The 15,853-nt window shown below is 41.2% G+C and overlaps 1 protein-coding gene across 3 annotated transcripts in view; it reads right to left on the minus strand.

The window, feature by feature from the left end:
* Nucleotides 1-277: 277 nt before the first annotated feature.
* Nucleotides 278-15,853, minus strand: part of spty2d1 (SPT2 chromatin protein domain containing 1) — a 35,649-nt gene continuing 20,073 nt past the window's right edge. For 2 of the 3 annotated variants that reach the window (XM_067993803.1, XM_067993805.1), the window contains 4 exons: nt 12,141-14,039; nt 7,471-7,627; nt 4,322-4,399; nt 278-1,785 (listed from right to left, as the gene is read on the minus strand). In XM_067993803.1, coding sequence (XP_067849904.1) covers nt 1,689-1,785; nt 4,322-4,399; nt 7,471-7,627; nt 12,141-14,039 — 2,231 coding nt within the window. In that variant the 3' untranslated portion in view covers nt 278-1,688. The remainder of the gene's footprint in view (nt 1,786-4,321; nt 4,400-7,470; nt 7,628-12,140; nt 14,040-15,853) is intronic. The other variant, XM_067993806.1, reaches the window with a different exon arrangement.

A 15,853-nucleotide genomic window follows, 5' to 3' on the forward strand; every position in this document is an offset into this window, starting at 1 on the left:
AATTCGAAGAACAACCATCTAACGTCATAATTAAATACAGAAAAACCTACTCAAGGTAAATCCTGAGTGAATGATAGCATTTTTGACCACACTAAACTCTAATATCTCAACTCAGTTACCAGATAAATGATGTAATAACCCCAATAACATTACTACCTATTTAGCATCAATCTTTTAAACAGACACAAGACAACAGACTTTTTGTTGGACTACCTCAATTGTCACATTGAGCTTCACTCAATGTAAATACTGTAAAAGAAGAGTTATTACACGATGATATGATAAACTATGTAATAAAAATTTATTGTACAGAATATCAATTATATTTAATGCATCTGTACTTGCATTTTTCTCATCAAAAAAACATACAAAATGTATTTCATTATACCAGTAATTTTTTTTAACTGGGATCTTTAACCCTTTTCACTAGCACACCTAGATTTAGGTTTGAACAAATTGCACGTCAGACATCATTGACCCATTTGGTTTAAAAAAAATATTGTGCTCATCAAGGGGATGGGGAAATGCTTTCCATTTTAGGCACCCATTGTCAGCATCAAGCACTCCCAGGGAAGATATGGCACAGTTGGGTGCACAGCAAAGCTCTCTACTACTGCAACAATGTGCCTTCAGCCTCAACCTTAGAAGAACACCCTACTGCACAAAGCCAGGGGAGTAGGACCAGAGGACATAAAAAAAAAAATCAAGTTGGTGAAAATTACATTTAAAATAGCTATTAGGAACAATTTCCTTACTCAAAAGTGTGATGGTTTGGAATAATCTGCTAGATGGCGTAGCAGAGGCAAAAAAACTTAGGATGTTCAACTCCATTTTGTTGCTATAAACGGGAGAATCAGGGTACTAGAATGATAAGCTTCAATGGGCCGAATGGACTTATGCTCTTGACATTTTTTCACTTCGCACTTCAGGCATTTTGGGGTCTCACAGTGCAACTGCAAATTTAACACACAATTAGAGGCAGTTTTGTACTGTATGCCCATGGACTGAAGGAGCTTAAACTCATTTCACATAGGACTCTTACAGCCAGCAGCGAGGAGACATTTGTCCCAGAAGCCTGGGTTGGACTTGAACCCAGATGTCAGATAAAAAAGGCAATGTCCAACTCACTGCATCACATATCCCCTCAAGTTTTTCAAAAAAAACTGGTGGAGGCATCCTGTGAATGAAGTTGGTGTAACTCAATAACTAAGCAAAATTAAAAAAGGGAAGAACCAATTTTACTTGAGACAGCCAGTAAAAAGTTGAATGTTAATTTTAAGACGTGCAAGGGTTTTGCCCTTAAATGTGTAATGTCAAAACCACACCAACAATACACATATCAATATTTTGGAGCAATCAAGGCCCATTGAAGCTCATCATTCTAGTATCGACTCTCCCATTTATAAAATGAAAGAACATATTCACTGCTGTGTCACCTTGTCTAACACATCAGAACCAGGCACAGAAAAAAAAATTGGTGATTCACCACACAATTACGTAAAATTACTCCCGTTATCAGCACAGCTTATTTCAATGTTAATTTACATCTTCTACTGAATTGGTCAATCAGCCTACTGAGTTCCACAGTTTACAAAGTAAATTCCTTACTTTAGTGCATATTACTTTTTGTAAATAACCAGATTTTTTTATATAAATATAATAAATAAGTTTGAGATTTCTTCAATGAACTAAAGCTGCCGTTTCTTGGTTTTAATCATCTGCTTTTTTTTCAGTTCTTCCTCTTTTCTCAGCTCTTCTGCATCCTCTAATATACCCATCTGCAAGCTGCAGGAGAGAAAAAGGGGATAAGTTTTTATAAAGTGACACATAGCATCCTTCTTTCTTCAAAGCTCTTCTACCTCCTGCATCCTCCAGCATGCTCAGTTTTAAGGGCAAAGACAATGAAGAGAGACAGCTCAGTGCCACCAGTTTACAACTCTTGAATCTCAAACAGTACCACATTAAAACAAGTTGCCAATATTGAGAAAGCAGTTTCTTCAGCTACCCATCCTCACAATAAGCCTCTTAGAACAATGTCGATGTTACACATCACCCTCATCAGCTTCTCTGTTGTACAGCCAACTCTTATTATAGGACCTCCTTACAAAACAGCAATTTTTGTTTTAATATATCTTAAACAAAATGTGAAGTGGGACCATAGGTCAATGGTAGCACACTTGCCTCTGAGTCAGAAGGTTGTGGGTTTAAGCTCTACTCCAGGACTTGAGCACATAATTGAGCGAGTTATGATCTGGGATGCACTGCCTGAAAGGATGGTGGAAGCCGTGACTCTCAAAAGGGAACTGATAAATACTTGAAAAGGAAAAATTTGCAGGGCTATGGGGAAAGAGCCGGGGGGGGTGGGACTAATTGGATAGGTCTTTCAAACAGCTGGCACAGATACAATGGGCTGAATGGCCTCATTCTGTGCTGCAAGTTTCTAAGATTCTATGACATTACAATACAGTACTGTTGAAGTGCTGCATTGTCATAGGTGCTGTCTTTCAGATGAGGTGTTATAACCAAAATTCCATGGCGCTATTCGAGGAGTGGGGGAGTTCTCCCCATGTCTTGGTCAAAACTTATTCCTCAACCAAAGCAAATTAACTGTTCATTTATCCTTTTGTTGTTTGCGAGACCTTGCTGTGTGCAAATTGGCTACTGTACTTGTCTACATAACAGTGATTACACTTCAAAATAATTCACTAGCTGTAAAGCACTTCCAGACCTCCTGAGGACATGGAAGTTTGAAGTTAAAATAGGCTATGTAAAACTCCAGTGAAGTACTAATGGAGTGCTGCACTGTCGAAGGTACTGCCTTTCAGATGAGACGTTAAACCAAAGACATCTGCCCTCTCAGGTGGATGTAAAAGACCCCATGGCACTATTCAAAGAGCAGGGAAATCCACCCCCACCCCTGGTGTCCTGACCAAAATTTATCCTTCAATAAACATCACTAAAACAGATAATCTGGTCATTATCACACTGCTGTTTGTGGGATTTGCAATGCGCAAGTTGGCTGCCGCGTTTCCTACATTACAACAGTGACTACACAACAAAAGTACTTCACTGGCTGTAAAGTGCTTTGGGACGTCCTGAGGTCATGAAAGGCGTAATATAAATGCAAGTTCATTCGTTGTTCTTAAAAATCAGCATGCATATTTTGATGCAGTATGTTAAAGTAACAATGCTTGGCACCATGATACTGTGTTCACTTCCCACGGTTTAATTGCTGCTTTTGTTGCGATCAACAATTTTGATGTAAATTTGCAAAGACATATTTTGAATATACTGTACTCATGTAATGCACCACTTTAATTTTTTTAAATAACCGGGTTACAGATCTCTGCCATGCCATAAGGGAAGCACCAACCAGGAATGTAATTCCCACCCCCCTCCTCCCCCATCCCACACACAAAGGGCGAGGGATCAGTTCCTGAGATGCTGTTGTGTCTCCCCTCCTGGCTGGCACAAGAGCAGCAATAGCAGAAGCTTGAGAATAGGTTGCCCAGCAACCCACTCAACCATGCAGTAGGAAACTAGTAATAAAATAAAGGGATTGAGGCACCCCAATTTAAAAAAAATGCATTTAAGAAACCTAATTAAGGATTATAAGCAAGTATCAAATTTGGGCCCATCATCCTTGTAAACTAACTTCTTACATACAAAGTAAAAATTGATACTTCAGGCCTCCCTAAAAGTCTAGTGAATGAATGCAGCACCTGAAGTAGCACTGAGCCAAAAAGACCAATTTCCTCCCCATCTCTGTGCTGAATTAGCTGATGCCAGCTAGGGTGGCAGTAGGGTGCTATCGTAAGCCTTGGGATTAGGGAGGGACAAATTAGCAATGGTTCCAACTTCCAACTGCTGTCCAGACCCCTGCTACAAATGCGGGGACATTGGCCTCCTTCCTGGCAATCATATAATCTGCTGACGCGTACACATGAACAATGGCTACTTGAGCAAGCCTCTAAAAGGGCAGCCAGTACCCATGGAGGTCTGCTCTAACAAGGAGTCAATGCCTTGAGGGGAAAGTTGAAAATTGCCAAGACCAAAAAAAATAGGGTCCATCTCACTGTCAGAACTCAGTTGAAAAATGTACTGTGAAATGCAGTGTGTATACTTTGCACTTAAGGTCATGGTGCACCCCTATTTGTAAGTACTTTACAGAATTAGTGATAACACACTGGTGTAAATGCTACACCACGAAGGCTTGGAAACTTGCAAATTACAAACTTATACACTATTTTTTAAACATGTAAAATCACTTTCAGCATAGGCTCCAGATAAGATTTAGAGGTGTCCCAGCAATGAATTGTACCTTTTGGCTTCTTCCTTCTGCTGTTCTTTCCAGCTACTCTCCATGAATCGCAGAGCATAGTCGCTTTCATCCCTGTATCTGTAACACAAAAACAATGCTCAACAATAATCTCACAGGGACCCACTTCATCAGAAACACTGGGCTGTGGGACATAGCTATGTATAGGTGTCTTTATACTATCAGTGTCATGATCTTTAGGTTTTTATTTAAAATGACTTGTTTGGGATACTCGTACTGAGGAATGGAATATTTTCCATTTGGAAAAAAATGGGAAGCATTCCATTTCACCCAGTGTCAGCTTCAAACATTCCCACTTCAGGTACAGCAGTTAGACTGACTGAAGCTTCCTCTTATTGGTCCTGACAATGTGCCTCATTCCTTAGTGAATTTTTAAAACATTTCCCACACTAGCCATCCTGGGGCTTGTGTGAGGGAGATTGCTAATTAATGCCCGTTTTAAGGGTACTTTTGTGCTGTGGGCCAACACTCACTGGGAACTGGGTTTGAGACTGTCCAACCCATTTCACACAAGACTCCTTAGAACCAATGAGCAGAATTTCATTCTATATATTTGAAGCCGGGTCCTAAAGAATATAGGTCATTATTTAACCCCTTACACCACCCAGTTGCTTTGATATATTTTTGCCTCTCTCAAAAGTATAAATGAGTGCACACAATCAATAAGATACTATGATACATAAAAATAGATTATATATGCCTGCTATTAAATCAGCTGAATTAAAGTTGAATAATCTCTATTCTTGTGCTTCTGTCTTTCTTCCTACTAGACACAATGTCTTATTAGATTATCTATAAAACTAGCAAATTTTATAATGGTTTGTTATTCCATCCCACTGACCACCAATAAATCTAAAACAGGACTGGTTGTGTTAAAAGGCTATCACAGCACATCCTGCTTGGGGCGTGGTGTTTAACCTTTACCATTCCTCAATAGGCTCATTAAGTATACTGGGCTAAACAGTCAACATCACAGCAGTGGTGCAATACACCATTACAGCTGAGAAAAAGTCAGTTCCACACTAATGGAGGCAGAGCTTACTCATAACTGTTCAGCTAGAATGAAATCATTTTATAATCATTAAGTTATAAACCATTCCAATTTCGGTGGCCAGTAATATTAAGCTCTGCGTCCATAAGTACAAAACTGACACTCAACCTATAGAGGTAGTGGAAGAGAGTTTCAAGGAAAATAAAAGTGAAAAATAGAAAGGGATTAAGACAAGTTATTGCCGAGCCTGGTAGTGACTTCCATTACACTGTACCAAAATTTTAGTCACAACACTGATTCAGTATGCATTGTGATTGCCCAGTTCTCTGGAATGTGCCAAAGAATTTTGCACAAGGACTCTCATCTTGCCAGAGCCATTCCATGTAGGACCTATGTCCTAACTACTATCATTGTGGAGGGAAGCTATCTAATTTCCATTTCTACTTGAGAATGTTTCTCATTAATTTGGCACTCATGTCGTCTAGTCTTTCACATTCAGTTTTATGTTAAACGGCTTGTTTATAGATAGCCAGTCAAGGTTCCAGATGTTGCATTGCAATTGTTCAGCAGGATGAAAGAAAAAAAAAGTATTTTACAACATTTAATAGAATACTCCAGGACCAAAAATTATTCCAAAAAGTTTTAAAACTCATCAGTGCTCGGGTACAAATGCAGAACAATTTAAAGGTGAAGCTTCCTCTATACTGCTGCATCAAGCTCAAAAGATCAGATACAAATTGGGTTAAATGCTGACTAAAGGCCTTGTTTTCCTGCTTCCAACAGCCGGTCCTTAACCTCAAAAGGTGCATCACCTCCTGCACCATTGTAAATTTTACCATTCTGACAGCAGCCATCTGTACAGCCTCTCAGATTAGCAATCTGTGCCAAACGTGGGCAGTTTTCAGCAATGGATCCTCACCCATCAGGAACTGGATTGAGATTGCTCTACAATCATTTCAAATATGACCCTTACAACACCAGAAAGACAATTTTTATCTGATTAGTCTGCACGGATTTGAAAAGGAACTCATTGCACAATCCAGTGTCGTTAAAAAAAATGCATTAACAGACAAAATCCTTATGTTTCCACAAAGTACTAGTAGTTTGCTACACTGCAATCATTTGGGAAATGGTCAGGTCACAATTCTGCTTATACTAGCACCAAAATCAGAGGTAAAACAAGGAACAAGCACAACTCTGCAGAATAAAAATACTTACTGATTTCCTCCTTTCAAAAACCACAATATTTGTGCTGCTTCAGAAAAAGGAATATAGCCTAGCTGTTTCATCAGCATTAGGTTTCTGGAACGCCACACATTAGGTTAAATTATATTAGACAATTTAGTTTTTAATTCTAGTTTTCTTCTCTCCTGTCTTGAAGGTTTTGTCTCAGTACAATTCCATAGCATTGGCAGCTCGACAACCAGGTGTCCACTTTTCACACATGAACCTGAGTATTGGCAGGCTAATCAACTGTCGAGGGCATCGACATTGAGCCTAATCCTGTCAGCTGACATGAACATATTTCCCAGCAGGAGTCATAGAACAGCAGCAATCGGGAGAGGAAACCATGGCTAATTTTTCCTCTTCCTAGCCCAGGAGCACTAAGGCCAATTGTAGCATTCTAACTATTGTCATGCCGAGATCAGCTAACACAGCACAGATCAGGAGTCAAACATGCAACCTTCTGGTCTGGAAGGGTTAGTGTTTATAGCAGGAAGTGTCTTTACCTCCCAGACTATAGGAACGACGGAACAGAAGTAGGTCATTCAGTCCCTCGAGCCTGTTCCATCATTCAATTAAATCATGGCTGATCTGTATCTCAACTCCATTCACCTGCCTTGGTTCCATAACCCTTAATACCCTTACCTAACAAAAATCTATAAATCTCTGTTTTGACATTTTCAATTGACTCCCAGCTTCAACAGCGTTTTGGGGAGTAAAGTTCCAGATTTCCATTACCCTTTGTGTGAAGAAGTGCTTCCTGACATCACCCGAATGTCTGAGCTCTAATTTTAAGGTTATGCCCCATTGTTCTGGACTCCCCCCATATAAGAGGGGCAAGACCATTTCTCAGTCTATAAACATAACCTCCATAACATAGGCACAGCAGCTCAAATCACAACAGAGTCTGCCTTACTTGTTCCGGTCATATCCGAAGATTTCCTTGATATGTTTTGAGATTTCATCTTGTGATTCTCCAGCATCATCAATGAAATCGTCCATTTCCGAATCATAATCCTCGTCGTCATCCAGCCTCCGTTTGTAGGAAATGGGGACAGGTGGCCTTGCAGGGCCTGGAATGGCACAGAAACAAAAGTCATTATAACAAATATTACAATGCACAGATTAACAATGTCAATTAATGAATACAAACCAGCAGGTCTTCACAGCTCCCCAGACAGGGTAAGGGACTTTCTGGTCCTACAATAAAGCTTCCCAATAAATCCCCCATGAGACAGTACCGTTTAACAGCGAAGATATTCTGGGTATCGAAGATATTATAATCTGAGTCTTCGAATTAACATTTCTTTTAACTGGCACTAAGAATCAGTTCAGAACACACAATAGAGCAAGCCAAAAAGCTGCCACCTGACGCAGGATTCAGATAATATCTGTAAAACTCCTCAGTCCCACCATGCTTCCTAGCAGTCCATAATTCCTCTCCCCTCGTACAAGAGACCTGGCAGATTATTTGACTATAAATCTGAGCCTAATCCTGCTCTCACCTGACGCCCACACACCAGCACTTCCTAGCTGCGCTCACGGGACAGCTACCAGAGTGGGAACCCTAGCTCATTTTTCCACTGCTCAGCCAAAGAGCACAGAAGCCAAATTGCAGTGCCCTCTCTGTTACCTTGGCTGAGATCAGGTAATGCAGAAACCAGATCAAATCTGGGACCTTCTGCATTGTGTGGCATAGTACACATCCAATTTACCATTAACTCACTTTAATAGCCCATAACTCTAGAAATTGCTTTGCAGCCATTGTATTGAGATTGCATGCATATTCCAAGTGTGTCATTTTAAATATTGTTTTACAAGTAATAGATATTTTCTCTCAAGTTCACTGGTCTACAAGACCAACCGCCCCCCACAGTGCATCAAATGAAATCTTAAGGGCAATATTTTCACAGTACTGCAACACTTTTACCCTGAGTCTCTAGCAGCTCAGGTGTACTATCTTTAGGCAGAGAACATATAAATTTTCCAGAAAAAAGCAGCAAAATCTAACTGCTCATTTACCAGTATGTACAAGTCTAAACAGATGAGAGGCACACACATTGAGAATTGGTGCATTCACGCGGTGCAAATTCAGAATTGTTCTTAATGGGGAGCAGAACACTTTACAGGGGGCAGGGGAACAGCCAGAAGTCGTGATCCACGTTGGAACCAATGACATTGTAGGAGAAGGTTTGAGGTCCTATAGACAGTTTTAGGAGCAATGCAGAAAGTTAAACAGCAGTACCTCAAAAGGTAGTCATCTCTTGATTACTACCCAGTGCCACGTGCTAGTGAGTGTAGGAGCAGCAAGATAACACAGGTTATCACGTGGCTGGAGAAATGGTGCAGGAGGGAGGGCTTCAGATTCCTGGGGCATTGGGACCAGTTCAGGGACAGGAGGGACCTGTACAAGATGGACAGGTTGCACCTCAACAAGGCTGGGAAACAATGTTCTCGTGGGGAGGTTAATCAGTGATGTGGGGGAGGGTTTAAACTAATTTGGCAGGGGGAGGGACACCAGGATGAAGCATTAGAGGACTGGGAGAGATAAACAGCATTAGAATAAATAGCTTAGAAATGGGAGAGATCAGACAGGGGGGAAATGCAAGGCAGGCTAAGATGAATTTGAAGTGCATGTGCGTAAATGCACAGAGCATGGTAAATAAGATTGGTGAGTTGCAGGCACAAGTAACCACATAGGATTATGATATAGTGGCAATAACAGAGACCTGGCTCAAACAAGGGGAGGAATGAGCACTTAATATTCCTGGCTACAGTGTATTCAGGAAAGGAAAAATGATGGGGTTGGCAGTATTGATCAAAGATACTGTTACAGCATTAGAAAGGGATGATGTACTTGAGGGATCAAAGACAGAATCTATTTCATTAGAATTAAGGAATAATAGAGGAGCTATTACACTACCAGATGTATATTATAGATCACCGAATAGTGGGAAGAAGGTAGAGGAGCAAATTGGCATGCAAATTGCAGAAAGATGCAAGAACTTTAGAGTAGTGATAATGGGAGGCTTTAATTATACTAATATAGAATGGGGAAAATAGCAGTGCAAAGGGCAAAAAGGGGGAGGAATCCCTGAAATGTGAACAAGAGAACTTTCTTGATCAGTATGTTTCCAGCCTAACGAGGAAGGAAGCAAGCAGTGCTGGATCTAGTTCTGGGGAGTGAAGAGGGCCAAGTGGAGCATGTTTCAGTGGGGGAGCATTTGGGAAACAGGGATCAAAATATTAGGTTATTGTAGTTATAGAAAAGGACAAGGAAAAAAAAATCAGATGTGAAAGTACTCAACTGGAGGAGAGCTAATTTCAGTGAGTTCAAAAGGGACCTGGCCCAGGTGAACTAGAATCAAAGATTGGCACGTAAAACAGTAAATGAGCAATTGGAGGCCTTCAAAGAGGAGACAGCACATACTAGACACATTCCCACAGGGGGGAAAGGACGAGCATCCAAAGCTAGAGCTCCCTGGATAACTAAAGATATAGAGATTAAAATGAAACAGAAAAGGAGGCTTATGATAAACGTCAGGCTCATAATTCAGTAGAGAACCAAGCTGAATACAGAAAGTACAGAGGAGAATTAAAAAAGGAAATAGGAGGGGCAAAGAGAGAGTATGAGAATAGATTAGCAGATAACATAATAAAAAACTTTTGGGTTCCGTTTTAACATATAAATAGTAAAAAGGTAGTCAAAGGAAGGGTGAGGCCAATTAGGGACCAACAAGGAGATCTTCTTGTGGAGGCAGAGGGCATGGCTGAGGTACCAAATGAATACTTTGCATCTGTCTTCATTAAAGAGGATGCTCCCAATGTCACAGTAAAGGAGGAGATAGAGAAATTGCATAGGATAAAAATGGATAAAGAGGAGGTACTTAAAAAGTTGGCAGCACTCAAAGTAGAAAAGTCACGCAGCCCGGATGGGATGCATCTTAGGTTGCTGAAGGAAGGGTGGAAATTGCGGAGGCTCTGGCAACAATCTTCCAATCCTCCTCAGGTATGGGAGTGGTGCCAGAGGACGGGAGGATTGCAAATGTTACACCCCGTTCAAAAAAGGGGGGAGGGATAAACCCGGCAATTACAAGCTAGTCAGTCTAACGTCGGTTTGTGGGGGATCTTTTAGAGACAATAATCCGGGACAAAATTAATCAGCACTTAATAAAAAGGGTTAATAAATGAAAGCCAGAATGGATTTTTTAAAGGCAAATCATGTTTGATTAACTTGATTGAGTTCTTTGATGAGGTAATGGAGAGGGTTGATGAGGGTAGTGCAGTTAATGTGCATATGGACTTTCAAAAGGCATTTGATAATGTTCCATATAATAGACTTGTTAACAGAATTGAAGCCCATGGGATTGAAGGGGCAGTGACTGCATGGATACAAAATTGGCTAAGGGGCAGAAAGTAGAGAGTAGTGGTGAATTATTGTTTTTCAGACTGGAGGAAAGTGTGCAGTGGTGTTCCCCAGGGGTCAGTGTTGGGACCACTGTCTTTTTGATATATATTAATGACCTGGACTTGGGTATACAGGGTATAATTTTGAAGTTTGCAGATGACATGAAACACGGTAATGTAGTAAACAGTGAGGAAGATAGTAACAGACTTTAGGAGGATGCACAGACACTGGTGAAATGGGCAGACACATGGCAAATTAAATTTAACAGAGAAATATGAAGTGATTCATTTTGGTAGGAAGAATGAGGAGAAGCAATATAAACTAAACGGTACAATTTTAAAGGAACAGAGAGACACAACGTACACAAGTTGCTGAAGGACAAGTTGAAAAGGTTGTTAAAAAGACATACAGGATCCTTGGCTTTATAAACAGAGGCATAGAGTACAAAAGCAAGGAAGTTATGCTAATCTAAAAACACTGGTTAGACCCCAGCTGGAGTACTGTGGCCAATTCTGGGCACCGCACTTTCAGAAAGATGTCAAGGCCTTAGAGTGGGTGCAGAAGAGATTTACTAGAATGGTACCAGGGATGAGCGACTTGAGTTACATGGAGAGTCTAGAGAAACAGGGGTTGTTCTCCTTACAGCAGAAGAGATTACGGGGAGATTTGATAGAGGTGTTCAAAACCATGAACAGTTTTGATCGAGTAAATAAAGAGAAACAGTTTCCGATGGCAGAAGGGTCGGTAACCAGAGGACACAGATTTAAGATAATTGGCAAAATAACCAGAGGTGACATGAGAAAAAAGAATTTTACGCAGCAAACTGTAAAGATCTGGAACGCACTGCCTGAAAGGTTGGTGGAAGCAGATTCAATAACAACTTTCAAAAGGGAACTGGATAAATACTTGAAGGGAGGAAATAGCAGGGGAGTGGGACTAATTGGATAGCTTCTTCAAAGAACCAGCACAGGCATGATGGGCTGAATGGCCTCCTTCTATGCTGTATCATTCTGTGATTCTATTTATTTAAACTTATGTAGCCAGGAAGATCCACGGTGTGCATCTAAACAGCTCAACAGATTGAAAGCTTCAATGTAGCTTGTTCCATGTGATTAGACATTACGTAAAATACAAGTTCTTCCATTTTTACAATATTTGACATTATCCTTATGCAGTACCTGGTGGACGCATCATTGGCCTGTGCCCTGGTGGTGCTGACCTCATACTGCTCATCTGTCCATTGCTGGGCCTTGATGGGAAGTTCTTTGAAGATATTGTTTCTGCTACCACAGTACATTTGGGCTTAGGCACTCCAACTCCACTTCCAGGTCGCCCAGCTCCAGAACTCGGGGCGCTTCCAGGTCGCCCAGCTCCAGAACTCGGGGCGCTTCCAGGTCGCCCAGGAACAGCCGCAAAAGAATTTCCAGGTCGTACCGGTCCCGCGCTGCTCGGCCGTACCGGTCCCGCGCTGCTCGGCCGTACCGGTCCCGCGCTGCTCGGCCGTACCGGTCCCGCGCTGCTCGGCCGTACCGATGCCGAGGCACTCATGCTTTTTGATTGCACAGGCCCAGAGCTACTTGTACTGCTGTGCCTTGGAGGGCCTGAATTGCTTGTACCTTTTGGTCGAGTGGGGCCTGAACCCCCTGCGCTGCTGGGACGAGATGGCCCGGAATTGCTCACACTGTTGGGCCTCTGTTGACCCACGTTGCTCGATCGCGGTTGTCCTGAGCTGCTGGTACTATTGGGCCGTGGTTGGCTCAAACCACTGGAACATTTGGATCGTTCAGGAGCTGAACTGCTTGCATGTTTGGAGCGCAATGGATTTGAACCACTAGACCTTTCATGTCTAGTGGAGGAATTGTCACTTTTGCCTGAAGTAGGCTGATCTGATTTTTTTTGGCTGTTTTTTGAAGATAATGCAGAATGAGTTCCATTTGATCCAGGTTTCAATCCTTTGCTTGGGGTCTGGGAGCTATTTCCAGATTTTGCCGAGCTGCTTAATGCTGTTTTCCCACTGTTGCCACTAGAATTTTTGGAGACAGAGTGTCCACCTCCTCCTGAAGATTTGGATTTTTCCTGTGCAGATGTTTTGTAAGACACTGAAGATGGTGATCTTTCACTAGATGATGTTTTTGGCTTCTTGCTAATACCATGGGCAGTTCCTGTTGAGCTACTCTCTCTAGACAATGCAAGGTTTTCTCCTGAGCCTTGCACTGAGTTTGTGCTTTTACTGTCTTTAGTTGAAGATTTTTTCTTGGATGAGCTGGTTGGGTGTGAAAATGTGACCTCTTTCTCAGATTTCCTCCTATCATTCTGTTTCTGTCGTTTACGTTCTAAAAATTCCATTTCTTTCAGTTCCTCTGCTGTGCGTAGCTTCTCCTCCACTTTTTTTATTGGCTTAAGGTCCACTGGCTCAAACTGCTTCTTTTCAGCTAGTTTCAGGAGATCACAGAAGTTCATGGGTGTTGAAGGTGGTTTCTTTGGAACTTTAGATTTTTTAGCCTCTCTATATGATTGTTCAGGCTCTTTAGCTGATATCTCAGGTTCTCTATACAGTCGCTTAGGCTCCTTAGCTGGTATGTCAGGCTCTCTGTGTTGACGTTTAAGCTGTTTAGCTGGTATGTCAGGCTCTCTGTGTTGATGTTTAAGCTGTTTAGCTGATATCTCAGGCTCTCTGTGTTGATGTTTATACTGTTTAGCTGATATCTCAGGCTCTCTGTGTTGATGTTTAAGCTGTTTAGCTGATATCTCAGGCTCTCTGTGTTGATGTTTAAACTGTTTAGCTGGTCTCTCATCCCATTGTGGTTCAAACTCATCAGAATCTTCAGCTGCTTCAGACATTTCATTCTCAACCTGTGCCCTATCATAGTAATAATCTTCATCATTGCAGTCATCCATTCTTTGGTCCCTTCCCTCATCATCAGAACTCCTCCTTTTGCTTTTCTGTTCCACTGGAACACCATTATAGCCTCTGAAATTGTCTTTTGTCCGGGTAGCCATTGCTCTTGCTTTACGATCATGTTTTAGTGCAACTCGTTTTGCAATCAGGTCCTCCTTCCTCTGCTTTTCTGCTAAACCTACATTAAAAAATGATTGAAAATTTAAAGTTGGCCCCTGAACATAATGAAGCACTACTACAGTAACAGGGATGCAGACTTTGGCTATACCTGTGCCTATAAAAGATCTCCCTGACGCTATTCAAGGAACAGCCTGATGCTATTCAAGGAACAGCAGGGGAGTTCCTCAGGTATCCCGGCCAAGATTCATCCATCAACCACCACCAAAACAGATGATCTGGCCATTTAGGCACTATATAAATGCAAGTTCTTTCTTTAAAACTAACGGTGAAATTGTGACAGTCATACCAAATAAACCAGCTATCAATACCAGTATCACGGCCACTTGAAATTACTACGGTAAAACCTAGTGCATTGGTCTCAAATGGCTACCCTTTTATATAAAAAAACCCCAGAAATGATCTTTATGTTTTTGTAAAAGTAGCAATTTTATTATCGCCCAAAATCCTCAAGTTGGCTCTCACTCCCTACCGGGGAGTTCCAGTGATGTCACCATTGAGGAGTGTTGTTGCAGAACAACTCCATTTTAAATGGGGCCCATGAGTTCAGACTGGCCTAAGAACTACCTGACCTTAAGAAACCATGCTATAGGCTGGGATTAAAAAAAAAATTCAGCTGGCAGCTTGGTTTCCTAGAGCTCTGCTCCAGAGAGGCTCTCAGGCTAAGTAGACCCCATTGTTTTAAATAGTGCCACCCTGGGACTCACCTCAAGTGATCAGCGGTATGTATATTATTTTCTTATATAAAAAAGGAGGTCCTTGAGCAAGAAGTACTTTCCTCTAGACTTTCTCATCCCTTTAGACCATATTCATTTAACACTTGTGTGTGTCAGTTAACTTTGAGGATACATGGAATACAAAAGCAATTCATATTTGCATTAACACTTTTAACCATTTGGGGAACCACACACATTCTTGTGCAACTCTAATGTATCTTAGTTCCATTCCAGTGATTGCTTGCAGAAAGCATAAATCACTAATATTTGCATTTATACAGAGTATAAATAGAGCATTGAATCCAGTAGGAGTTGGGCTGCCAGCATTTTCTTTCCTTAGCACAAGTGCAGTAACTTCTGCTTGCAGACTATTTCAACACGGTATGAAGTGTGCACCAAATTTGCTGTTAACAACACTGGGCCGATCAATCATAGTTCACATAAATTATTGATATACAGAAAAAAGGTTTAAGAACCTCCTTAAATAGACTGCACCCTCTCAAATCAGCACTGAATTCCCTTCAAACTACAAATGGTTTCCCGAAAGTCTGCAATCATTTAATTGAACCAAGTTAAACTGTAATTAATATAGTGGTATCCTTGGGGAAAAAAAATCAGGCATTCCCTGCCTTCCAACAAAAAAGAAAATTCTGAATTTTAAGAAACCATGGTGAAATTGGTTCTTAATATCAGTCTTTTTTACAGAAGGAAAGACTTTTTATGCTTCCAGACCTCCCAGGGTCAAATTTCGAAGACATTTGTCCTCGCAGCTAGATCATATGCATTAGACAAAAAAAAAAGAGCCCGGCAGTTTGTTATTTGCACTGTGCAGCCTTGATTATCGGCCCTCAATTATCCACAATCATTTTTGTGGGCGTCAGCCTGTTTGCATAAACCAGCTAAAATGCAGTTTTTTGCACACTTCAGGTCTTGATTTGACATCATAATCTGGGTGTCCCGTTCCTGATAAAATTTACTATCCCTGAAGCCCTAATAGTTAGATTCAGATCAGAATCAGTGGGAGTCAGGGCACTGGATCCAGGAAACCATTAGGAGTTGGGCTGCTAGCATTTTCTTTCCTAAGAATATCCAATTTCAA

This window comes from Heptranchias perlo, chromosome 12 (assembly GCF_035084215.1).
Source record: "Heptranchias perlo isolate sHepPer1 chromosome 12, sHepPer1.hap1, whole genome shotgun sequence".
Lineage (NCBI taxonomy): Eukaryota > Metazoa > Chordata > Chondrichthyes > Hexanchiformes > Hexanchidae > Heptranchias > Heptranchias perlo.